The following is a 26,751-nucleotide window of genomic DNA, read 5'->3' as shown; positions in this document are numbered from 1 at the left end:
GTATTTATATAAAATGTATTATACTTAAGAAAATGGAATGAAAAAATTTGAATGTACATGTTAAAATAGAAAATTCAAAAGATTTTGACTGGATCATGATGTGTATAATTAAAAAAAAATTAAAACACGTATTTAAATATTTTAAATAATATATATAAATAAAAAATATATAATAAAAATATTATTTTATAAAAAAAAAAAATTAATATAATATAAATAATAAAAATCTTTATTTATTAAGAGGAGATATAAATAAAAAAAAGTTTTGAATGATATGAATTTAATTAAATTAATTTATATTTATTATATATATTCAAATTGTTAAATTTATCGTAAATAGAAAATTTTTTTATGTAAGACGAACTATAAGAAAATGAGTCATTTGTGATCGCGTGGCGGGACATGTGCCGGGACAAATGGAGTATCTAAGGGTGTGTCTGTTTGTAGGTTTGGATTTGGATTTATGAATAATAAAAAAGTTAGAATTTCAATAATTGTTTGATATGATAGAAATGGATATTGATGTAATACTTTGAGTATAAAATAAATTTTTTTGGGGAGGGGTCCAACCCACCCTAAATTACCCCTCCCCCATTTTTGGGGCGCGGTATAGTGTTACTCCAAAATGTTTTGGAGTAACACTACACTCCACTCCATTTTTGGAGTGGGGTTTGTGTATTTTTGTTATTTCTTGTGGTATATTGTGTAATTTTATTTTTTTTAAAAATTATATGTTATTTTATTTTTTTTAAATAAGTATAATTTTATTTTTTGAAAAGTAATATAATTTTATTTTTTTAAAATTAGTGTATAATTTTATTTTTTTAAAGTGATATATAATGTGTAATTATATATATTTTGGTTATATTGTAAAAATAAATTAAAATTGGGGTGTAATTTATAAATATAAAAAGTTAGTATAAAATAATATAAAAGAAGAATATATAGATAATATACTTTTTAGAATGAAAATTGAAGTTTATATGGTTGAAGTAAAATTACTGTAGATCAACTGCATTTTTATCGTAACTACTACAAAAATGAAGTAATTGATTGACGATGATCTTAAACCCATAAAAGAACACAACCTAAGGGACTTTTCCACGTAAATCTCTTCAAGACAATTTTCATATAATTTTTCATCAAAGCATTTGTGATAGTCGTTACCTCTAATTAATTAATTTATTATTATTATTATTATTATTATTATTATTATTATTATTATTATTATTATTATTTTGCAAAATTGTTCATAACCCTTATCATTTCGAAACATAGCGTAAATTCTCATTTTACTTTAAAAATTGCGACGCGCCCCCATATACTTTCAAAAACGTTGCATGAAATCCCTTTGTGATTTTAAAACTCAGCGTAAATCCCCACTTTTATTTTAAAATTGTATGATGCCCTTATATTTTAGAAAATGTTGCATAAATAGGAAATTATTTTCTCATCACACAATGAAAGTTTCATGGCGGTGGGGTTTCATGCAACGTTTTTTTAAAGTATAGAGAGATTTTATACTGAATTTCGAAGTCATACGGGAATTATAAGCAATTTTACCTTTTTTATTTTATCTATTTTATTTACATCATATTCATCTCAATATTAAATTACTTTGTTTATCAGCCCTTAAATCGCCTTCAATTCATTACTTTTATTATTTTATAGGATCCATCCACAATAATTTATTTATTTATATATATTTTTATTATGTAATAATATAAATAATATTAAATAATTTATTTATTTTTTATGCATATTTTTATTGTCTAATAATATTTTTTATATAATAACATCCGTTTGCCTCTAAGGGATACATTTACATTTTACATGATTGTATTTATTATTAAAAATATTATATTTGTATAATTTTTTATACAAAATTATTATATTAGTATTATAAGACATTAATAGAAGTATTTTTGTCTTTTTTTTTTCCTTAGATTTGTACTATATCTTAATATAATAATTAATATTCAAATATCAACACACAAAAAATAATTGTGACCCTAAGATCCAGACAAAGATAGTATTGTATTTTAACTTTTAAATATTGACCAATATAAATTTTAATAATCTTAACCATATAATTTACTATTTTAAAAATTAAATATGAAAATATAGAGAACAAACAATAATTTTAAAATATGATAGATGAAACGTAATAATTGGTTAATGAGTTTTAAATATATTTATAAATAATTTTTGTTAAATTTAGAGTTTCAAACTTTAAAATTGTTGAATAATCGGTTAATCGATTATTTATTTAATCGATGAAATTTAACTTATAAATTAAATTCATAATTTTCGAAACCGATTATTCAGTGAGTTGAAATGCATGTGGGCTTTATAATGGTTATAAGATATGGTTTATGCATATAAATGCCGGAAAGCCACTGGCGCGCCGCTTACCCGGATCAAATAATGTAGTCGCGGGTTAAGACTTGGGTATTAGACTTGACAAAGTCTACTATGCTCCGAGGACCAATCAAAACAACAAAATATGTTATTGAAATCGAAGCCCAAGAAAAAAATAAAAAAGCCCAAAAATACAATTGTATAATTGTAATAAATACTCACGCACATGATAAAATGCATGTCAATTTTATATTTGCATTATTTCAAGCAAATGAATGCGTAGAATGCATATGCACATGCTGCATGATGCATTTATTATGATAAATAATGATGCACGTAAGTATGTATTAAGTGGGTTTGAATACTCTAACGTGTATACGATTCAAATTGCATTTAAATGGATAATTGGTTATAATCGGTTTCAAAACCCAATAGCTCACAAAATAAATTGGAAATTCAATTGTGAATTAATTTTCCCACCGGATGGATGCCTATATAAAGCCTCATCTTCTCTTATTAAAAGACACAACCACAACATAAACAATATCTCCCATTTCATTCCTCTCTTCTCCTATATATCCGGCGACAATCCAATTTTCCGGAGAGTTTTCTATTCTTTATCCGGCCGAAATACTGGGGTGCAACCTAATTCGAAGATGAACGTTGTTTTATCTTTGGGAACGTTACGCCACGAACCGAAGACACTACCGGGGTGTATTTGTTTTTACGAAAAGAGGTTCTACCTCGACTCGACTCGACGTGATTATCGAATTATTTCGATAAATGGATTATTGAAATTAATTTCAATAAATTATTGTGATTATCGAATTTATTTCGGTAAAAAATTATTGTGATATCGACTTTAATTATTTCGATAAGTATATTCTTGCAATATAACATCATTATTATTATTATTATTATTATTATTATTATTATTATTATTATTATTATTATTATTATTATATTTCTAACAAAAATTTCAACAATTTTTGGTTTATATTTAATTATTGTTTTATTATTTTTATCGAATGTAATATTTTTTTAAAAAATTAATAAATATATAATAATTGTATTTCTTATTAAATGTAATAAATATTATTATAGTAAAAATGGAAGATAATCATAAAATTAATAAAGAAGATGTTCTTAATTCTTCATCTTAAATTATCTCTATCTTTCGACGCTTTATATTACTAAAAATATTTAAATACTACCGTAGGCATTAAAAATTAAATACCTAAATTAAATTAAATATCATATATATTGGAAGAAAATAAAATTCTGATATAATAAATGTGTAATATTTAATTATGTACATATGTTAATTTTCGTATAATAAATACCAACCATTAATGCAAAAATTTGTTTAAAATAAGAGATATTTGTTGAGCAAGAAAAAACAATATGTAGGGTTTTCGAGAATGGGCCTATAAAATTGGACTAAAAATTAGTGTAGAGTCTAATGGGCCTATCAATAGCAGTGGGACCTTAAAAATGGGTCTGAATATGAGCCCAAGTATTGTTAAGAAATGGGTTTCCTCGGAAAAAAGCCTATGAGTAGGAAGTCGGGCAAGGAGAAGATGGACGAAGGAAACGATATGCATCCAGGTCGGACGGCATATAGGTTGGGCAAAATGAAATCGGGCGAAGAAGGATGAGACGACCTATACAAAGTCGGGTAAGATGAGGTCGGACGAAGAAAGATGAGATGGCAGACACGGAGGTCCGACAATTAATAAAGGTCTGTTAATTGGTCGCTTAATTAAGCGACCTGTTAATCGCTTGATCGATTGGCCGGTCACTTGGTCAAATAGTAGTTCAGTCGCTTGAAAAGGGTGGTCAGTTGGTTGCTTGATTGGGTGACCAATGAATCGTCTGGACGAATGGTTGTTCAGCCGAGTGAAAGGACTAGATGGTGGTCGTTTGATTGGGCGACCAATGAATTGTCTGGACGAATGGTTGCTCAGCCAATTGAAAGGACCAGATCGTGGTCGCTTGACGGGCCGACCAATGAGTCGTTTGGTCTAGCGACTAGTTAGTATCTGGATTGATCGGTTCGTCAATCGTTGGGTCATGCGGTAGGTTCAGTCGGTCGGCCTGCAGTCTGTCTAAAGTATGCTGGGCGGTTGAGTAGTCGTTCGGGACTAGCCGTCCATTTAAGGAGGTAAGGTGCCCAGAGGCAGTCGGTCGAGTCAGTTGAGTTCTGTAACTGCTGGGAGCGGTTGGTGAAACGGTTAAAACACGTGTCAATGGAGGAGGAATTAGTGGGCGGTTGACGGCGGTTGCTGTAACCGAACAGTCGACGGTTCCAAAACGTTTCTTTAGGGAATATTTAAAGAGGGGGTTCGCAACTGGAGAAACCATCTTCAATCGACATCAAATTCAGTGAATTGCTTTTGGGGATCACCATTTACTTTTTCAGTCTGTAGTATTTATTTTCCTAGTTTACTTATGTATCGTACGGTGTCTAGAGATTCTTAATCTCATGCATTTATTTTTATCAAATTCGAAGATAATTTCTATTTCCGGATTTTACTTTTTATTGTTGAAAATCTGCATCAACAATTTGGCGACCACAGTGAGAGAAAGGCAAGATTTCTGATCTTACGTCAACAGAGAATTTCATACGACTGAGGTCTGGCCGAATCATCGGAAGGATCCATATGCCAGGCTCACAGCCCCAAGTATCTTCAACACCGATGGGAGAAACCATTTCACCACCTGCCATGCCAAATGCAGGGGAAGTCCCCCAAGCACCTGCCGATTGGGTGTCTTATGTTCAACACTTGAACAATCAACAAACTCTGGCTATGCAAAACATGTTGCGTGAGCAACAAAATCTCATGTTGTGTGAGCAAATTTTGCGGGGCCTTCATATATAGACAACACTCTTCCAAGTGCCACTACTAGGGTTGACAGGGGAAAAACTCCTCTGACATACCCAAATAATGTTCCGTTGGGTGTCAGAACTGAACCAACCTTCTCCAGAGAAGATAGATTGGGAGGACAGGCTCATAATCCCATTCCTGTGTTCGACCTATTGCACCCAGAGTGAATCCAGAAGACATTGCTCAAGTTCTGCGGGTGCATTTCGGAATGAACCCTCAAACAGTGAACAGACCGGCATATCAGAGGCCATTTACAGAGAGAATTATCAATGAGCATCCACTCCCGAGGAATTATAGGCCACCAGATTTTCATTCCTTTTCAGGAGAAGATGAAGCCTCAACCATAGAGCATGTGGGACGCTTCACGGCTCAACTAGGGGAAGTGGTCAATAATCCGTTTCACAAATTGCAGTTGTTCGGCTTATCGCTCACCAGAACAACTTTTTCTTGGTTTGCCAGTCTTCCGCCAGGACAGTTGCACAGTTAAATCCGCCAAGAATAGAAAACAACATTTGATGGAAATTGAAAGATTATAAAATCTTCTTATAGGTCAATCAGGACGCGCCACGTGACATCATTTTAAAAGGAAGTCGAAGCCACCCCTCATCTATAAATAGGAGTCATGGCCAATTCATTTGACACACCGAAAGTTACATCGATGATTCAAGAAAAATGGTAGGTCTCTCGATTCTCTCTGTATTGTTATTCATGTTCTTCGTGTCATTCGAAGCGTTCTTCATAAAAAAGTCACCGATTTGGACAAATGATCCAATATTGGTTGATGAATCGAGGAAGTTAGCGTTCTTCGTCATATGCCTAAGCCGGAGGAAGGATCAAAGCTCCCAAATCCGTTGAGGAATTCGTCAAAGCCAAAGGAAAGTCTCCAAAGCGCCTTCCAAAACTTCAAAATGTCCATCGCGTTCTTCACCAAAGCATCAACCCGACCCTCTTTGATTCAAAAGTTAAATCGACATGCCACCAAAAAACGTTAAGGAGCACCTAATCTATCTCCTCAAAGATCAAAACCAAATCAAATATTAAAGCCAAATCAAAGATCAAAGCTTCGAATCATCCAAAGAAGACATCAAATCCAAAGCCGATGATTAAATCGCCCACACGAAGACCAAAGCCCTCCAAAAGCCGGCAAAGTCAAACCAAAGATCAAAGCCTCGGATCGTCCAAAGAAGACATCAAATCCAAAGCTAATGATTAAATCTCCCACACGGAGATCAAAGCCCTCCAAAAGTCGGCAAAGCCAAACCGAATATCAGAATCCTTTGGATAGTCCAAAGAAGACACTAAAGTCAAAGCCAACGATCAAATTGTCTCACCGAGACCAAAGCCCTTAAAAGTTTGGTAAAACCAAACCAAAGACCAAATCTGTTTGGATCAAAGAAACCATTCAAAACCAAGTTGGAAAATAAATCGACTCGGAAAGAGAATCAAATGACCCATATAAAGAATATGACCCGCTTTAAATCCAAATCAAATATAATTTGTACAAATTTTGTGTTTATTAAAAATAACACAAATTTTTGTCCAGAGATTTTTGGCACGCCCAGTGGGACCTCTCTACCTTTCATCTCCTTTTCCGACGAACTTTCAACAACCAATGGCTGTCTACAAGATCAAGACGTTTAACATTGCGTTGAAAACTTCTACTCTAGCGCTTAAAAATATGTTGGAATGACAACACGAGGCATGACCATAAGAGCATTGTCGTTCTCTGAAGACACTTCTCCAAAAATCACATAGCAAAGTCTACTCTATAAAGAAGACGACAACTTCAAGAGTGCTGCCACATCGTTCACTCCTTAACAAACTGCAAGTCATTCAACCGCATCAAGCTCTACTCCGATGATGACTACCAACACTTCAAATATTAAGGACCTAAAGATTGCGGATCAAAGTCTACTCTGCAAGGAAGATCAATGTTTCAAAGGCACTTTCATGACACCTGCTCATCGTCCAATTTTAAGTCATTCAACCGCATCAAGCTCTGCTCCGGTGATGACTATCAATGCTTCAAATATAGAAGACCAACTTGCAACATTTGCCAAAATCGTTGAAGGGATGTCTCAACACATGCAACAACAAGGCGCCCTCATCGAAAAATGTCTCACCAAGCTGGACAAGCCCGAAGAATACAGTCATGTCATCGAAAAAAAAACCATCTTCCCCGGTGGCCCAAAATAAAGCAAAAACATCCGTGGATCAACACCATAGTAAAGAAAAGGTAGCGGAACCAAATCCATTTCAAGGATCATCTAACTCATTCATCCATATATCCCAACTTGACAAATACATCAAAGAGGCAATCAAAAGAGAATTCGAAGGGAGTTCAAGGCCGACGCACACTTACGCCAAGCCTTACACTGCAAGGATTGACACCCTCAAAATGCCAACGGGCTATCAACCACCAAAGTTTCAAAAATTTGACGGCAAAGGCAATCCAAAACAACATATAGGGCACTTTGTTGAAATATGCAACGATGATGAAACATATGTAGACCTCCTAGTCAAATAATTTGTGCAGTCACTAAAGGGCAACACCTTCGACTGGTACATCGACTTAAAGGCTGGTTCCATAAAAAATTGGGAACAACTAAACTACGAGTTCTTGAATCAGTACTACAGCACACAGAGAAGCGTCAGCATGACCGAACTTACCAACAACCGCCAATGCAAAGATGAGTCAATAATCGACTACATCAACCGATGGTGAAGTTTAAGTCTCAACTGCAAAGACCATCTTTCCGAGGCTTCCGGCATAGAAATATGTCAATGAATGCAGTGGGGTTTGAAATACATCCTACAAGGGATCCGACCCCATATTTTTTAAGAACTCGCCACTCGTGCTCATGTATAGAATTGAGCATGATGTCGAGTAGAATATATAAACCGCCTACCCAAGATTTCTTAGACGACGGGAAATATAACACTTCAAAAAGTGGGGGCAATCATATCTTCAACACTCCTAGAAACGAGGATAAAATTTCTGCAATCTTCTGAAAATAAGGATAAACTTTCTGCAATCTCTTGGAAACGAGGATAAACTTTCTGCAATCTTCTGGAAATAAGGATAAACTTTTTACAGCCTCCTATAAATGAGGATAAACTTTCTACAGTGTCCTAGAAATGAGGATAAATTTTCTTCAATCTCTTGGAAACGAGGATAAACTTTCTATAATCTCCTGAAAATGAGGATAAACTTTCTACAACCTCCTAAAAACAAGGATAAACTTTCTTCAATCTCCTGAAAACGAGGATAAACTTTCTACAGCCTCCTAGAAATAAGGATAAACTTTCTTCAATCCTCTAGAAATAAGGATAAACTTTCTACAAGACACCTTAACACGAGAATAAACTATTTAACAAAAACAAACAAATTTAATTTGTTTTAAACTACGTTATTACTTTATTCCTTCACCGGATACATATGCAACTTGGAATATAACTTCGAGTACAATCAATTATGTAAAAAAATAATAATAGTAAAAGCCCTAAAAAATAAATTGGGCAAAGAAAAAAAAGCCTTAAAAAATCGGGCTTAAAAAAATTATTTGGACAAAAAAAATCTTGTCCAAAAAAAGTCATTCCAAAAAAATTGGCCAAAAAAAATATACAAAAAAATGATAGCCATAAAAAATATAATTTCAGTCTAAAAAAGAATAGACTGATTTGATATTTCAAGATTTATTCAAGCTTTAAATTCTTTGCGTCAGCTTAAGCAAGTTTTGAGTGGCATTTTGTAGGCATTAAAAAGTAAAATACCTAAATTAAATTAAATATCATATATATTGGAAGAAAGTAAAATTTTGATATAATAAATGTGTGATATTCAATTATACACATATGTTAATTTTTGTACAATAAATATCAACCATTAATACAAAAATCTATTTAAGATGGAAGATATCATATAAATATTACGTGCATAAATAGAACTAAAATAAATTTGATAGTAAAATAAATAAATTTTATCAATAAAGGAAGTATTATGATTAATATATTTCGAAAAGACAATGATATAAAGATCTTGACGAAAAAGAAATGTGCACAATCAAATCCGTCAATAATGGAAAACAACATATGATGAAAAAGAAAGATGATAAAATCTTCCAATTGGCTAATCAGGTCGCGTCATGTGACATCATTCTAAAAGGAAGCCGAGGCCACCTCTCCCATATAAATAGGAGTCATGGCCAATTCATTTGGCACACCAAAGTTACATCGATGATTCAAACAAAGGGGTAAGTCTCTCGATTCTCTCTGTATTGTTCTTCGTATTCTTCGTGTCATTGAAAGCGTTCTTTGTCGAAAAGTCGCCGATTTAGACAAATGATCCAATATTGGTTGATGAATCGAGGAAGTTAACGTTCTTCGTCGTATGCCCAAGCCGGAGGAAGGATCAAAGCTCTCAAATCCGTTGAGGAATTCGTCAAAGCCAAGGGAAAGTCTCCAAAGCTCCTCCCAAAGCTTCAAGATGTTCATCGCGTTCTTCACCAAAGCATCAACCCGACCCTCTTCGATCCCAAAGTCAAAGGGACATGCCACCAAAAAGCGTTAAGGAGCACCAAATCTACCTCATCAAAGATCAAAGCCAAATCAAATATCAAAGCCTCGGATCGTCCAAAGAAGACATCATATCCAAAACCGACTATCAAATTGCCCACACGGAGACCAAATCCTTCCAAAAGCCGGCAAAGCCAAATCAAAGGTCAAATCCTTGGATCATCCAAAGAAGACATCAAATCCAAAGCTAACGATCAAGTCACCCACACGAAGACCAAAGCCCTCCAAAAGCCCGCAAAACCAAACCAAAGATCAAAGCCTCGGATCGTCCAAAGAAGACATCAAATCCAAAGACAGCAATCAAATCGCCCACACAGAGATCAAAGCCCTCCAAAAGTTGGCAAAGCCAAACCGAATATCAAAATCCTTCGGATCGTCCAAAGAAGACACCAAAGTCAAAGCCCGCGATCAAATTGTCCACACCGAGACCAAAGCCCTCCAAAGTTTGGCAGCGTCAAACCGAAGACCAAATCCCTTTGGATCAAAGAAGCCATTCAAAATCAAGTTGAAAAATAAATCGACCCGGAAAGATAATCAAAAGACTCATATAGAGAATATCACCCGCTTTAAACCCAAATCTACAAATTTTTTATTTATTAAAAATAACAAAATTTTTTGTCCACAACCATTAGTATATTAAAAGATTTATATGCTTTTATAATCTAAAAGTGAAACAAAAATAATATATATTCCATCGTTCTCACCGACCATAATCATGAGCATTGGATCACCGTTTTGTACTTATTTTCATAAAAAATTTGTAACTTGACTTTTCTCTCATCAATCGGATTCTTTCTGCACTTAAAATATAAATTATTGATAAATTTTATACTATTTATTTGTTGTTTTTAAGATTTTTAGAGAATATGTTCTAATACATTGTTGATATTTTTTTTATCATAATATGGTAATGTATAGAAAGAACAACGATAAGAAGATTATTGTAATACCAATAAAAGAATTAAGAAAGTGTGTAATACAAAGCTTTAATTTTTCATGCCAAAAGTACATATTTTCGGCAAAAACCAATGATGTTTCCGCAAATTTCCGCTGAAAATAGATATTTTTTAATTCGAGAGTATTCTTGTGGAAACATAGTATGTTTTCGTGAGAAAAATTGAATTTTGAAGACATGTGCACTTACACAAATTATATTTTGCAATAGTTAGTATAGAGTCCTTATAAACCCATATTTATTCATTACCGTGCAAGTTTGGTCCACTTGATCATCAGTGGTATCTACCGCCAATCAAGATCATTGATCAACTTCAAATATAATCCCGAATAGGTGCACAAGTAGAATTTTCGAATTTTCAAATTTTTAAGATGCACGAATTCACTGTATATACGAGATAGATCTACCGGATAGTTCTATCTTTGTTACCACGAATTCTAGTTTTGTAGTGAATGACTATATATTTTGGCTATTCATATTATTGATTGATGGACTTTTATTGTGTTTTATGTATTGTTCCTAGATGGATATTCTTATTGATTAATCGGTTTGGACTAATATTGAATCAATTATGCTTATCTTGTGTTGTTGGTGATATTGTACACGACACGATAGATGTGTCATGTGCATATGCTTCTAAGGGGTGATTCATCGATGTTTATGCATAATGACATAATGTGGGAGATTTTAAAAAATACGAAATATTACAATATATGGAGTCAAAATTTTCTTGTTGTGTAGTGGCGTTTTCTTTTGCGGCTTCATATGTCATTAAACATGATAAATATAACGGAGAAATATACAAACAATCATGACATATGTAAATTAAAGTCATAAATATTAATGATTTAAATTGTATTTTGTATCTAAGTTTTTTATACTTAATAAACAATCAAATAAGGCGGCTCTTATGGTGCTGATGTTGTAAAATCATCAGCACCGTACTTACTTCGCTAGAGCCGTTGATTGATTTAAATTATCGATCCAATTGACATCAATAACCAGGGACAAATTTGTAAATTTGTATAGCAAGATATTTAAGAATGGTTTTATTTAATATACATAATTTAAGTTAGTCAATTATAACATTTCATTAATAAGATACGTTACTATAATTAACGATAACATTAATTATTGTATCAAATCTTATTTATTTCTTAATCCATAGAATGTTATGCTATCGTCTGTACACACATATGCTATCAATAACTTAATAATATGATGTCTTATAGGATATTATGCTATCCGCTTTATACAGATATGCTATCAACAACTAGATGATATGATGCCACGTTATACACTACTTGTTGTACATGTTATTTGTTGAATTAAATTTTATATCTATTATATATGACAATTATTTTTTAAATTAAAATAATTTTTACAATAATTTTATTTAAAGAAATTAGTTCAATTAAGGAAAGAAATTGATATTATAATAATTACAAATATTACGGTAATTATCAATATTACCTTTATTATAGTTTCAAATCTTATTCAAATATTGTCTCATATTTCAATATGCTATCAACTAGATATGCATATGATATATGTGATTTTGTAATATGCTTTATTCATGATTTATAATGTCTACTTAACAGGTTACTTGCAGAATTAATATTTTATATTTACGTAATATTATTTTATTAAGGTATTATATTATTTAACTTAAGTAATTAATTAAATTAAGTCAATATATTGATATGATATTAATTATAAACGTTACTATAATTAAATGATCTCAATAATTATTGTATGAAATCTTATTAATTATGCTATTAAATCTTATCTAGATAGTACCACAGGATGTTATGTTATCGGTTGTATACAACTATGCTATCAATAACTCAATGATATGATGTTACGTCATACCCGATTTGTTGTACATGTTATTTGTTGAATTAAATTTTATATTTATTATATATAACATATTTTTTTTAAAATTAAAATATTTTGTCAATAGTTTTATTTGAAGTAATTAGTTCAAATAAAGCAAGAAATTGATTTGATATTAATTATAAACATTACCATAATTATAAAAAAATCTTTTTAATTATAGTATCAAATCTTATGTAAATCTTAACTTATGTTATGCTATCGGTTGTATACACATATGCTATCAACAACTTGATGATATGATTTCACGTTCTACATTGTTTGTTGTACATGTACTTTGTTGAATTAAACTTTATATCTAGTATATATGACATAGTTTTTTACAATAAAAATATTTTCACCAATAGTTTTATTTAAAGTAATTAGTTCAAATAAAACAAAAAATTTAGTTGATATTAATTATAAATTCTACCATAATTATAAAAAATCTTATTAATTATGGTATCAAATCTTATATAAATCTTAACTCATATGATGTTATGCTATCAGCTGTATATACATATGCTACCAACAACTCGATGATATGATGTCACGATTATACACTGTTTGCTACATATTATTTGTTGAATTAATTTTAAATTCTATTATATATGGCTTATTTTTGTTAAAATAAAATATTTTCACCAATATTTTGTTTTTATAAAAATTAGTTCAATAAAGTAAAAAATTGATTTGACATTAATTATATATATTACCATAACTACAAAAATTACGTTAATTTCGGTTTAAAATTTTTTCCAAATATTTGAATTAATTACAAACTTTACTCTAATTAACACAATCTAATTAATTATGATTTCAAATCTTATCTAAAATTTAATTATGTTATGCCATCGTCAATATATATTTTATCCGTAGTTATATAATATGTTTTTTTCATGTATGGTGTATGTTGTATATATTATTTATAATAACAAATTCTATTAAATGTATTTATGATATTTATTTTTTCCTTAAACTCTAATTTACTGTGTTTTTGAAATATTTCACTGTGCCTATCATTCTCCCGGCCGATGACATAATCGATCCTCCCTATTGCTCTTCCGCCGTCGTTGCACTTTATACTGCCGTGCCGTCGCATCTTAATCTGACGGCGAACCGTTTTTTATGTACGTATCCACAATAGAACTCGTACGCTTCATTGGGTGTACTAAATTCAAGATCTCTCCAGTCAAATAAATATATAAAAACGTGAACATTTTACTTAATTAAGCATGCATTCAGCGCAACACTTATCATATGATATTTTAATTCTAAGATGCTTTTCGTATCATACTTGTACGATGTCTAAGTATAGAATAATATGCTATTAAAAACAATAAAATATGCTATTGAGTATAATCCGATCAATGCTAGTCATATGCTATTTAAGTTTAAGATGCTTTTCGTATCATACTTACATGATGTCAAGTATAGAAAAATATGCTATTAAAAACAATAAAATATGTTGTTGAGTAGATTCCGATCAACGAGCCAGCAAAATGCGTATACAAGCTTACCTGTGTTTGGTGACGAAGTTGATGCATTATTGTTGTATGCGATAGCAGGGGTGGGATGCGCGTCTCCTAAAATATTGTTCATCTACTTCACGTGGCAAAGAATCAACAGATTGAAGAGTTCAGGAAGAAATTTCGAAATAACATAAGGATAAATGTAAAACAAATGGTATAAAAATTTGTGGATATATTTTTTTAATTTCTTTCCAAAATATTGCTATTCCATATGTAAATCATATTAATTAAGATTGATATAATAAATTTATGTTACTATAATTACTATTGTATAAAATTACATTTTAATCCTTCATTCAAATCTCATCCGTTAATTTCATTTTTCAACTGACGGCGCGGATTAAATCAGCATGGTGCTGATTGATCAAATAATGTTAAATCTTATCTAAAAGAGAATAATTGACTCTATACATCATGATGAAATTTATGCAGAGTTAAGAACACTTAATTGATTATTTATTATAAGTCTAATCAACTTAAACACGAGTAGAAACAATGACAAGTGTTTAACATATTTTTTTAAAAAATACTTATTTATGTATGCATGCTAGATTTTATATTTATATTAAATCATCCTTAATATTGAATTAAATGAGCAAAAATCGATCTTATAGTTCGATTTGGCTTAATATTTCATTTGAGTCGACCGAGATATTACAACAATCTTATGACTTATTTTTTAGGAGTATATTTTTTACATAAGTTGTGAGTGATTTCATCGTTCTTGTCCTTAATCTCCAACATGAATATCTTTATTTACAATTTCAATGACCACTATCATCGGTACATTATATAAATTTTAAAAATATTGAATTATATTCAAACTCTTAATTCTTCAGCAGGTGCACAAAAATGATCTATTCCTTAGACTCTCATTAATCTTTGATTTTCATGTTATTCTCCTATTAAAACTCAAAAATAAGGCTTCGGATCGTCTGTCCGGAGGGTTGTTCAGTCGCCCCTGTCTATCACTAGAAAAATGGACGTACGTCGCCTCTTAATTTATTTATTTTTATAGTACATATTGATCCCAAACCAAAGTTACTTTAATTTCCCCCAGATAGTCATTCTTGCATCGTTCCCTCTGTCCACTAGCGGATCGCCGTCCGTCATCGCCGCTCGCCCCCCGCCGTCTAGTCCGTCGCCGCCTCCATCGTCCTTTCCTCTCTCCACCTTTTTTGATTAAGGGCTTCTTTTCATCGTCACCGGTTTCTCTTCTAAAGGTACACTTTCTTGGTAGGAAATTGGTTGTTAGTGTTTGGAGAAAAAACAAGTTCAATAAGATTTTGAATTTTTTTTTCTAATTTTCCAGAGTCTTATTATATTTGTTGTTCTTGGTTCTAATTTTTAGCATGTTGTTATATTTTTTATTTCTTTTGTCCACCAGCCCGTCGTCGCTCATCCCGCCCTTTTCCTAGGTAGACAGTGATATTTTGGGTTTTTTTTTTTTTTTTGTAATTTCAATATAATTTTGTTGGATTAATTTCAAGTTTTGTTGCTGTAAATTTTAATGGGTGTTGTTAAAGTGGGGTTTTTTTTTTTTTTTTTTTTTTTTCAATTTTGGTAGCTATTTGGAATGATGGAAATGCATTTGAAATATTATCTAATGTATATAACATCATGATTATTGAGTAATTTGGAATGAAATTTGTTTTATTGTGGAACAAAATTTTTTGATGTTCATCTAATTCTTTACTAGAAATTTTTGCAATGTGAATTATTCTAGGAAGTTACTTGGTTGGATAATTGTATTGTTTATAAGTTGCTGTAAATATTTCTTATGATATATGACTGCAATTTTTTTTTTTGAAAAATACAAGTTTAATATGGAATGATTTGCACATCATATTATACAACAGTGGATCTAGTCTCTAAAGTCTCCACGGGATATGACGAGTATAAGTGGCCTTAGCAACAATGGAAGCTGATGTCATTTATAATCCTAACATCTTGGAATACAAAAAAAATACGGCAAGCCGTCGAGGATATTGGATTTGAAGCTATTCTCATTAGTGATCACCACTAGCAAAGATTGGTGTTCGACGGTGTGAACACACATAATTCCATGAGAATAATTAAGAGCTCCCTCAAAATATTGCCATGAAAAAACTGTCTTAATATAAATGTGCAGAAGTGGTTGTTTATTACTCCATCCGTCCCAAACACCCTGCAACATTTCCTTTTTGGTATGTCCCAATAGGAAATAATTAATTATACTTAATCTCTACCCCACACTTTATCCACTCACATCATACCAATAAATATATATATATATATATTTCTCTCTCCATCACATCTCCTAATTTCTAAATTATCCTACTTAATACTATCCACCTAAAAATCCATGTCAAAAGCAAATGTTGCACCTTGTTTGGGAGGGAGGGAGTATATTTTTGTTAACGGTTTATATTAGATTGTTGTAAAGACTATGAAATTGAAGTAGACTCACAATTATGATAAATTATTAATGCAATAGAAGCTAGTGCAAATTTTTTTCAGTATTTTTTTATTGGAATGACAATATTGTTGAAGTTCTCTCTTGTTTTCAAATATCTACAATATCACATAATAGCTAAATAAATAAGAAAGTACAATCTAAGAGGAAACAGATGCAACTAATTGATTTCTGAAGTAAAATATTTGATACAAATGAAAATATATCTATCCAAAAAAAGATCTGATCTGCTGTAACTCTACACATTCTGCCATATATATTTTCAACATTTTCTATCATGATCTGATCTTGGAGCTGGAACTGGAAATGAAAATGATCAGCAATCTTGTTGGCCTCTCTTAAACTAAATCCACATCTACAATGCATATGCAAATATTATATTTTAGATGCAAAATACACGATTTCCATTAGATTACAAATTACTACCAAACTACTACATGTCACCCCAAGATCCACGAATCATGGTACACGAAGTTAAGATAAAAATATCAACTCACATAAGTACTTACCAAAATATACAAATCACCTAATAATCTTGATGCTAATACAAAAGACATTATTCCAAATGCATGTCCCTTACTCCAAATTGGATGATTATGAAGTATGATTTCCCGACACATTAGCAGTTTCAAGTGGACTACATGGAAAAAACTCAAAACTATGGGATGATTGAACCTGTATAGATGTAAGTGTTAGTACTGAAGTGAAAATACAAAAATTTATTTCATTAGACCACGAGGTGCAATATAAAAAATACCTCAAGTAATTCAGTAAAATTTAGAGCATAAGTCGGGTCACAGGAGCATTGAGAATGTATGTTTGCCATTGAATGAAACGTCTCAATCTATAGTTAAAAATATGATTAGAAATAAAGCACAACTATAAAAATATATGGCAAAGTAAATATAAATAAATAAAATTAATAAATAAACCTTTGTGGGGCTGTTTGATCTTGCCCCAATGCATTGTCAGGTCCTTCAACATATGTTTCATTTATGGATAGCCGTGAAAGAAATAATAAAATTATATTATGTACAATAAAAAAAGTAATTAACAAAGCAATAAAATTAATATTTTTTTTATTAAACTAATAATGCATTTAATTGTTCCTCTATTTGTTTTTTTTTTTTTTTTTTAATCTTGAAGTTTTTTTTTAATCCACTTTTTGGTCTTTTACCGGAACGGATCCTTGCTTTGGCTTTATACCCTTCACGTGTACGTAGTCTTGTTTCCCCACAGTCCCTCCAATCCTTTATGCTTGACTATCTCTAAAAAATGATCACTCACCTATGTTGTGTAAATACTTATTCACCTTCTCAGTAGTCTTCCCAAATGATTCTTTCGCCAGTTTATATGTTTCTTTAGTTTCTGAAGCCCTTATCACTAGTTTGTTGAAAAATAAACTCAAATCCCTATACCTCGTTCCCACCACTTTCTTTGGATCATTTACATCATCTTCCAAGAAAACCACTCATCTCATCTTAGCCGATTTTGTCCTTTTTTTTTATCACATATTGCTGTAAGATTTTGATTTTCGATTTTGGTTTTGAATAGTAAAATTTTGAATTAAAATAGTTATTTGATTTGATATAAATATGTATTGATGTGATATTTTGAATGTAAAACGAAACTTTTGTGTAATATAATAAATAAATAATAGGTATTTGATTTGATATTTTTTTGAGGAAAAAAAAGTTTGAATAGTAAAATCAGGGTAAAAACCCCACAAGTAAATAGACCCATTATTATTTGTGGGCACATTCAACACATGAGTGCTTAACAAACCTCCAAATTCAAACTTCTTGGAACTACAAGAAACAATATCGTCTAAAGAGTTAAAGATCACAACACGATGCCTTGATCTTCCCAAATAACTGACATGTTAAACTGTTACTGTTCCATCCGTTCCATTAAGAACCACCGTACAATCATAATCTTCTCTAGTTCATTACGAAAACCGTTAACAACTTTAGGTGTATACACATTTGCAGCATGTTTCAAGAGTTGAACAGGTAAAGGAAAGACTGGAGCACTTGTACACACTTTAAAATCAAGAATCAACTCCTCATATCGGCGAGATTCAATTAAATTTTTCGAACCGTTCAAAAAACACTCGTAAAGGATTCTTAGAACTCACATACCTTTTGATGACACTATTAATACCACTACCAAAAAAACCTTTTTCTGCTACGGCCAGAAATTCGTAACAAAAAGCCAATTTTTGTGCAATTTGCGTATTTGCTACGCCTTAGTGACGACTTTTATCCGTAATATGTACTCGCGTAACGAATGTTTTTTCCCACGCACATTTTCGTAACTACTACTCTTGGTCAACGATCCTTATGGCAAGCTTTTTGTTACAATATTTGTTACAAATTTTTTCTCGTAATAAAAGTCGAGCTTTCCACGCGTGTGCCAAGTCTTTTAGTCACGATATTTGTTACAACAATGCCTCGCATTACCAAAAAATGTTACTTTGATCCCTTGTCAGAGTACGGTTTTTGTTACGATTTTTTGTTACGTCATTGAAGCCGTAATTAACAATATATTCTCTCATGGTCACGAAACCAGCCGTAACAAAAATATCCCTTCATATTTGTTACGTCGAAAAACCACTTTTCGTTACATCATTTCATTTTTTTGTTGCGTGATTTATTTTTTTGTTACGTCATTGAACTCTTAACAAAAATATTCATTCTTATGGTCACAGAACCGGTCGTAACAACAAACACCAAAACCAACATTTTGTTACATCATTTCTCATTTTTGTTACGAAAAAATAGCGTCTCATAAAAACGAGTTGTTATGGAACAGTTGAATTTGTGCGTAACAAAATTAACCTGCTGTGATCTTTCTTATACAACCATGCTATAAATATTACGATCGGCTATAATTGCAAACAATAAACACTATAAGGAAATCCCAACATAGGATATTAACATAACAGTATTTACTACTCGATGTCCTCCAGCAAAAAACAAAGTAAATTAACCCATCAAACAAGGCTAGCAACATCTCCACTTCAACATTATGTTCCGTCAAACACAAGCATTTCAAACATCCAACCAAGTAATAAGCAAGTGAGGAGATCCATCAATCCATAACAACAATTCTTACCACATAAAAGATACATTACATATTTATATCACATCAAACAATAATTTCAATTCAAAATGTTATTATTCAAAACCAAAACCCAAAACCAAAACTCCACGAATAAACACACCATTTAATCTCCATGTAGAAAATAAATATAAATGTTAGAGTTTCACGGAGAGAGTATTATTTAAATCTCAAACCCAAAATTCAAATTTTCAAACAAACACACTGATGTACTATCCAATAGTGACGGGTGGTGGTGGTATAATGATAACGACGAAAACGGATAATAAGATTTAAATGAATGAATAATAAAAAAGAATTTTTTAATACGAAACAAATATAATTTGATAAAAATTCTAAATGTATATATTTTTTCAAATTCATAATTTTCATTTCTCTTTATATATTTATTTATTTATTTGCATATATGATAAAATAGAAATTAAAGAATTAGAAATAAATTAATTTTCATTTCTCAATTCAATAATAAACAAACAAGAGAAATATATTTATTGTCGTTTCTCTATCACAAATTTGTTGTACCAAACACCTCTTTATATCTTCTATAATAAATTTCCGGTTTAGTGATCTAATGGGAGTGACCTATGTACATGAGTTTGAAAGTTTTGATGTATATTAATTTGATAGTTAATAGATGCAATGATGTAAATGTGTTTTAAATTATATTTATAAATTAATAACGGTATGATTTGAGTATTAATTTATATTAATTATAAATAAATATTTTTATTTTTATTTATTTATTTGTATTGTATAAATTTATTCTCTACAAATTTGTTGGATCCTGAAATTCGGAGATTCCAAAAATGTTCGTCGATTTGTCGGTGTGGGTTCCGGAAGTACTCCAGAGAGCCAATCCGTCGTCGGGCAATGCGAATTTCACACGTTTACTTAACTAAACTACGATTAACTACGGAAAACGAGTAAATAAATTGCAGAAAGCATATAATCGGAATTAAATTACATAAACGAAAATAAAACAAGGAGGAAAAATATGAAAAGATGCGATTTGTTCTGTTGTGCGCGTGTGTGTTGTGTTTCTTTTTCCTAATTGTAGTTCTAGGCTAGAATAACCACTTCTCCCACTAAAAGGGGGGGTTACAATTATTCTTCCACTGCTTTCTACCTCTCTTAACCACCAAGTAACCTATTTCCATCAGTTCCCAGCGGCTTCCATTGCTCCTGGACCGGGTTCCATTCGTCTTGATCATCTTCCATCGTTCCTGGATCAAGTTCCATTCGCTTTGGATCTCTTCCATTGCCTTCAGATTAGACCTACAGCCTACCCTGATTCATTTCCATCATACTGCCAGCCGATCTACGGGAATGTGTTCCCAACAGCCTTGAGTTACATGGAACCCTCACTCTTCATGGTCTTCCATTAGTATCATGAGGTTGCCGATTCAAAGTTGATGGAGCTTGTCGTCCGAAGGTCTATGGAAGTCATATCTTCTTGCTCCATGGAAGCTCCGTAGCCTGCTGGAAGTCCTTACCTTCGATATTAAAACCCTTTTGGACTTGGGGTCCAACAATTGCCCTCCTCAAAAAGAGATGAAATATAAGCTACGTGAAACTTTGCTCTGTTTTTGGGATTTCCTTCGTGTGAGATTTACCATCTTGGGCCTTAACACAATATTCCTCCCAATTTGATATCTTGCGTAAAGCCCTTCAGCCTGATGTGACAGTAGCTTCCTTCGATTCCCGCGTCATATGAGGAAGAAAAGATATTCAAGGGTTTTTCTTAAGGGTTTAACATTACTTCTCCTTTTCCGCTTCCCTTCGTTTCTTCCCCCCTTCTTCCTTCGAAGGATTTGTCTTGTTTGGTGAACGCGAGCTTCAAGCCCTATGGCTTCTTTGACAGCCCTTCCTTCCAGTAGTGTAGCTGAACCTTCACTACTAACGGCGGTCCCGAGTCCGATCCGCTACTCGATGCCGGTCGAGGAGCTTTTGCGCCCGTCCGATGATGGGAGTTCATGGGTGCTGACGCCGGCGGCGGAAACAGATCTCCCAAAGGAGGAACTCCGACGAGTCCTTGCCGGCGACAGTGTGTCCCCCTTCTTGATCATTAAACCATTTTACTCGTTGGCTCTTCGACAAGAAAGGGTCTTGACCAGATATCCCAACGGCGCAACTTTCAAAGAATGGACGGCGACCCTTGGCGGCGCGGTCGATACCCAGTGGGAAGCTTGGGGAATTGACGACATGATCACCGTTAGCACACAGGTTTCTCATCCCCATCCCGACCTCTTTTTCGTGCTCTTAGGTTTTTGGTGTCCAGTAGTGAACGGATTTTGTTTTCCTTTCGGCATGATTTCGCCTACATTACTTGACATTGCAGTGTTGTTAGGTCTCCCTGTAACAGAGGATGATTATGCTTTGTTCCCTCCCCCATCGAATGCCGTACATTTTGGTATAGACTATTCGAAGTCTAGCTCGAGTGCCCTACTTTATGGGAAGTATGGTGCGCTGAGCTCCAAAACCAATTTGCTAGACAACCATAGGACTTTCTTGATGCTCTGGGTGAATCGCTTTTTCACAGGTGCAGCTGGTAGGAATTTGGTTAGGGAATATGAGCCCTTGGTAGTGTCGATAATGGAGGGTGATAATTTGGCGCTTGCTCAGTTCTTCTTAGGATATTTGTATCGGACCCTTAACGATCTTTATACCCGCCTGAGTCGTAAGGAACGCGTATCCACACAAAGGGGACCCTTGTGGTTTCTTCAGCTTTGGGCTGCTTATATATTTCCAGAGCTATTCGACATACCGTGGCCGTTCCAAATTCCGAAGGAAGATCGTATCGGCGTGTTTTTATCTGGATTTGAATGTTCCCGTAACGCTTTCCAAATTACTAGTTTTTTCTTGTTGTCCGGCGAACGTGAGGATGCACAATTCTTCCCTCTACCGGAACGATCTCATGGGCCTGATTGATTCTCCAAGCCCCCGCCGATGAAAAAGGATGACTCCCTTGATTGGTCTTCCATTACTTCGTCATGGAATCAAGTTCTGACTGCAAGGCCTTTGTTGTTGGGTCTAAGGCCTACGTCTCGTTCTTTACCCATTGGGGTGGAAGGTTACTTCCCGCAGTTGTATGCACGCCAATTCGGACTCCGAGAGACTGTCCCAATGTACCGTTTCCATTGTCGAGGGCCCTTCCCGCTGGTGGTGAAGGATGTGATCTCTGAAGGTCTTGATATCTTCCGAGGCTTGAATGCAGCCATTGAGGACTCACCCCTTCCTGTTTTTGAAACCAAGCCTTCCGTTGGTTCGGAATTTTCGAGCTGGTGGGCGTCCTTAAAGGACGTTCTTTTTGCGAAGCCTCCGGCTTCCTGGTTATGCCATTTTATCGATACTGATTCTGACCATCAAAGTGAACCAGCTGACACTGCCGTCGAGGAGGTCGAAAGTGCGGCTCCTGAGATCATCGAAGGTAGGTGTTCATCCCTTCCTTTAGTTTTGATCAATAAATGTCAGCTAATCCTTGTTGTGTTCGCAGTGACAGAGTCTTTCCCCGTACGTAGATCAACCCGACATGCCAAAGCCAGAGCTGCTGCCCTAAAGCCTTCAGAGAAGCGTCGTGCAACCATTTCTCCCAACATCCAGGTTCATATCCATTTCCATGTATTTTCCAAGATCACTTCATGATTTTCTCACTCGTATGTATTGTTGTATCCAGCCTGCTAAGAAGGTGCACAAAGGTGTTGAGGCAACTCCTGCGGCTAAGACCACAGCTTATCCTACGGTGAATCTCCCTTCCGAGGTTCGTCTGCCAAAAACGTCTGTGTCCAAGGTATTCTCATTACCTAAGTTGCATTTCCCTTCACACTCATATTAGAATGTTATTCGCTAACCTCTTTTATCAGCATGTATCTTTGAGAATGTCAGATACTCCATTTCCACCTCCAGACCTTACTCCTGCCCCACCTCATGCGGGTCGCATTGCTTCCGATTCTGTTATCAGTCAAGAGCGTATTCGGGAGTATTTCATTGGACATCAAGGTGCACCATCTGTCTCTGCCTTTTCTGGTCAGCTCCCCGAAGGGATGGATGAACAATTTGTCACTGCCTGTTTCGGGGCGTCCCCGGGAGATTCTGAAACTTTAAGTTCCATCCAACTGGCTCTATTGAATTTGGCGGAATCCCCTTCCTATGCAAATCTTCCCGAGTCTATTCGTGCACAATGGGTCAGCTTATTTTCCAAAGTGAACACTTTCGCCCAACGCCGTAGCATGGCGGAAGAGAACCGAGATTTCGGGAGGACGCATTTGGATCAACTGGGAACGCTGCGGGATCAGAAACAATCCTTGCAAGACGAATTTTCGTATACTGAGGATGAAGCTTCCGATGCTTCGAGCCGGCTTGAAGCCTCTCACGCCGAACAGCTAGCAAAACAAGCCGAGGTGGCTCGTCTCCAAGCTCGGCTCGCCCAATTAGGCCCCGAAATTGCGGGCTTGGAACGGCTATTGGCGGAGAAACGTCGAATACAAGCTGACTTGTACAAGAAATCCCAGCATCTAAATGCCCCCATAGCCGCTTTGTCGCAGAAAAAGGTCCTATACGAGTTTAATGCCGCCAACGGGGGAGGTGACTTTGAAGAAGTTGGAGTCGGAATGGGGGGCCCTAGCCTCTTTGTGGGCGGTTTGTAAACCTTCAGCCCAGGTGTTTTCTTCACCATCTCTAAGTTCTGATGAAAAACATGCAGGGGGTACATCACCCTCTGCTCCCGTGTCTGGTACTCCCATGGTTTCCCAAGCTGAACCTCCATTGCAGACTGTTGCCGACGTCCAAGTGTCTATTGCTCACATTGTGAGGGATTTGATGTCGGTTTTAGAAGTGGCAGCAGACCATAATGTCTCCGGATTGCCTTTGACTTCAGCAGTCTCCGTCTCCGAGGAAGCAGCATCGATCCCAGAGGGCTCGGCCTTAGCCGGTGCAGCCTCGAGCTCTAGTGGAACAACTTTATCTTCGGGGGGTCTCATTTCTGCAGGTACAATTCCGATCGTTGATAGAGCAGCCCCGACCTTAGACGTTTCAACTCCAGTGGAAGCGGTGCCAGTTCCTGGTGGAACAGCTCCAACTATCAAACATCCGATTCCGCCCCCGACAAGTCCAATCCCCGTGGTAGCGGTTCCAGAGCCTGCTGGATTGGCTCCATATTCGGCAAATTTGAGTTCAACTCCAACAGATTCAGTCCCTATGAGAGCGGCGTCAAGCCTTGATGGAACGGCTCCGTCTGTGGAAGATCCGACCCCAGTCCTGGTAGATCCAACTCCCAAGGACACCGCACCTGGTCTTGATAACTCTGAACCCACTGTGGACCGAGTAGCAGAAGATACTCCTCATGCAGTGTGTTAATTTTGGGAACCATCCGCCTCTCTTTGATCCACTCGCCGTTTTGTTTGGATTTTATGATCTACTACTCATTCGGCCATTTACGATGGCTCATTTTCGTTTTGTTTCCATTCGTATATTAACGGCTTGCTAGCCTGTTTTCATTTTGTATATTAACGGCTTGCTAGTCTACTTTTATTTTGCATATTAGCGGTTTAATAGCCCGCTTTCGTTTTACATATTAGCGGCTTAATAGCCTGCTTTCGTTTTGCTTTATATCTAGTGGCCTAAACAGGGTCTGCTTTCGTTTTGCATATTACATTTCTTTACCCGAGCTCGAGTGGCGACATGTATCCCTTAAGGTGCTTAGCATTGATAACGTTTCTATGTTATGTACCATCAATATTCATCAATCTATAAGCACCGTTAGGTAACACTTTACTCACTTGATACGGACCTTCCCATGTAGGAGACCATTTCCCGAATGTATTGTCTTTGAATCCTTCGGGTAGCACCGCCTTCCATACCAAATCTCCTTCTCGGAATGTTCTCCGATGTATCTTCTTGTTGTAGGCTCGCGCCACTTTCACTTTATTTGCCCTGATATTTTCCAAAGCCATCATCCGATCCTCGTGTACGTCATCCAATCTTTGTAACATCGCTGTAAAGTACTGCTCGGGACTAAGAGAATTCTGGTTCAACACTCGTAGTGATGGCACCGTGATTTCCAACGGCAATATCGCTTCTTGTCCGTAAACTAGTTGGAATGGAGTGCAACCAGTGGCTTTATTTTGGTATTGCTTGCAAGCCCATAAGGCCTCCCCTAACACTTCGTGCCATCTTCTCAGGTTATCTTCTACGGCCTTTTTGATTACCCCAATTATGACTTTGTTGGCTGCTTCGGCCTACCCATTTGCCTGCGTATAATACGGGGACGAATGCAAAAGAGCGGTCCCATACTTTGCGGCGAAGGCGGCCACTCTATCGCTGGTAAAAACAATACCTTGATCGGCGGTGATCGTCTGCGGGATTCCATATCGGTGAATAATGTGCTCTTTAACGAACTTGATCACCTCCTAATACATCACATTAGCCAACGGCACAGCTTCTATCCACTTTCTGAAATAATCCGTGGCCACCAATATGAACGACTGGCGTCTGGAAGATGGCGGGTGGATCTTCCCGATGATATCCATCGCCCATCCCCGGAATGGCCATGGTTTCACCACTTTGTGCATTTCTTCTGCCGGAATTCGGATCAAAGGACCATGTCGCTGAAACGCTTCACATCCTTGAGCATACTTGATACAATCCTCCGTCATTGATGGCCAGAAATACCCATATCGTCGGATCATCCATCTAATGAGTGGCCCGGATTTGTGTGCTCCACAAATTCCTTTATGCACCTCACCCATCACCTTCATGGCTTCTTGATTATCTACGCATCTCATTAACATTCCATCGGCGGCTCTGCAGAAAAGATCTCCGTCAATCAGAGTATATTTCAGAGCCTCTTTCCGCAGCTTTTCCGGAGTTTCACCGGTTGGTTGTTCCAAATATTTCCTCAGTTCCATACGCCAGTCTTCCGCATCCACTGGGTACAGATCTACTCGACCTTATTTGAAGTTTTCTGCGGCTGAGACTTGTACCTAGATGCTT

The 26,751-nt window shown here is 35.0% G+C and overlaps 1 protein-coding gene across 1 annotated transcript; it reads right to left on the bottom strand.

The window, feature by feature from the left end:
• Nucleotides 1–25,481: 25,481 nt before the first annotated feature.
• On the bottom strand, nt 25,482–26,128 carry LOC127250168 (uncharacterized). Its single transcript, XM_051273326.1, has 2 exons — nt 26,096–26,128; nt 25,482–25,997 (listed from the first exon to the last, which is right to left on the bottom strand). The coding sequence occupies exons 1-2, from the start codon at nt 26,126–26,128 to the stop codon at nt 25,482–25,484; spliced, it is 549 nt and encodes a 182-aa protein (XP_051129283.1).
• Nucleotides 26,129–26,751: the final 623 nt, after the last annotated feature.

The sequence above is a fragment of the Andrographis paniculata genome, unplaced genomic scaffold, assembly GCF_009805555.1.
Source record: "Andrographis paniculata isolate CXL003 unplaced genomic scaffold, ASM980555v1 Contig37END, whole genome shotgun sequence".
In the NCBI taxonomy this organism is placed as follows: Eukaryota; Viridiplantae; Streptophyta; class Magnoliopsida; order Lamiales; family Acanthaceae; genus Andrographis; species Andrographis paniculata.
The sequence above is the reverse complement of the archived record's forward strand: the minus strand, read 5'-3'. Positions and strand labels throughout refer to the sequence as shown.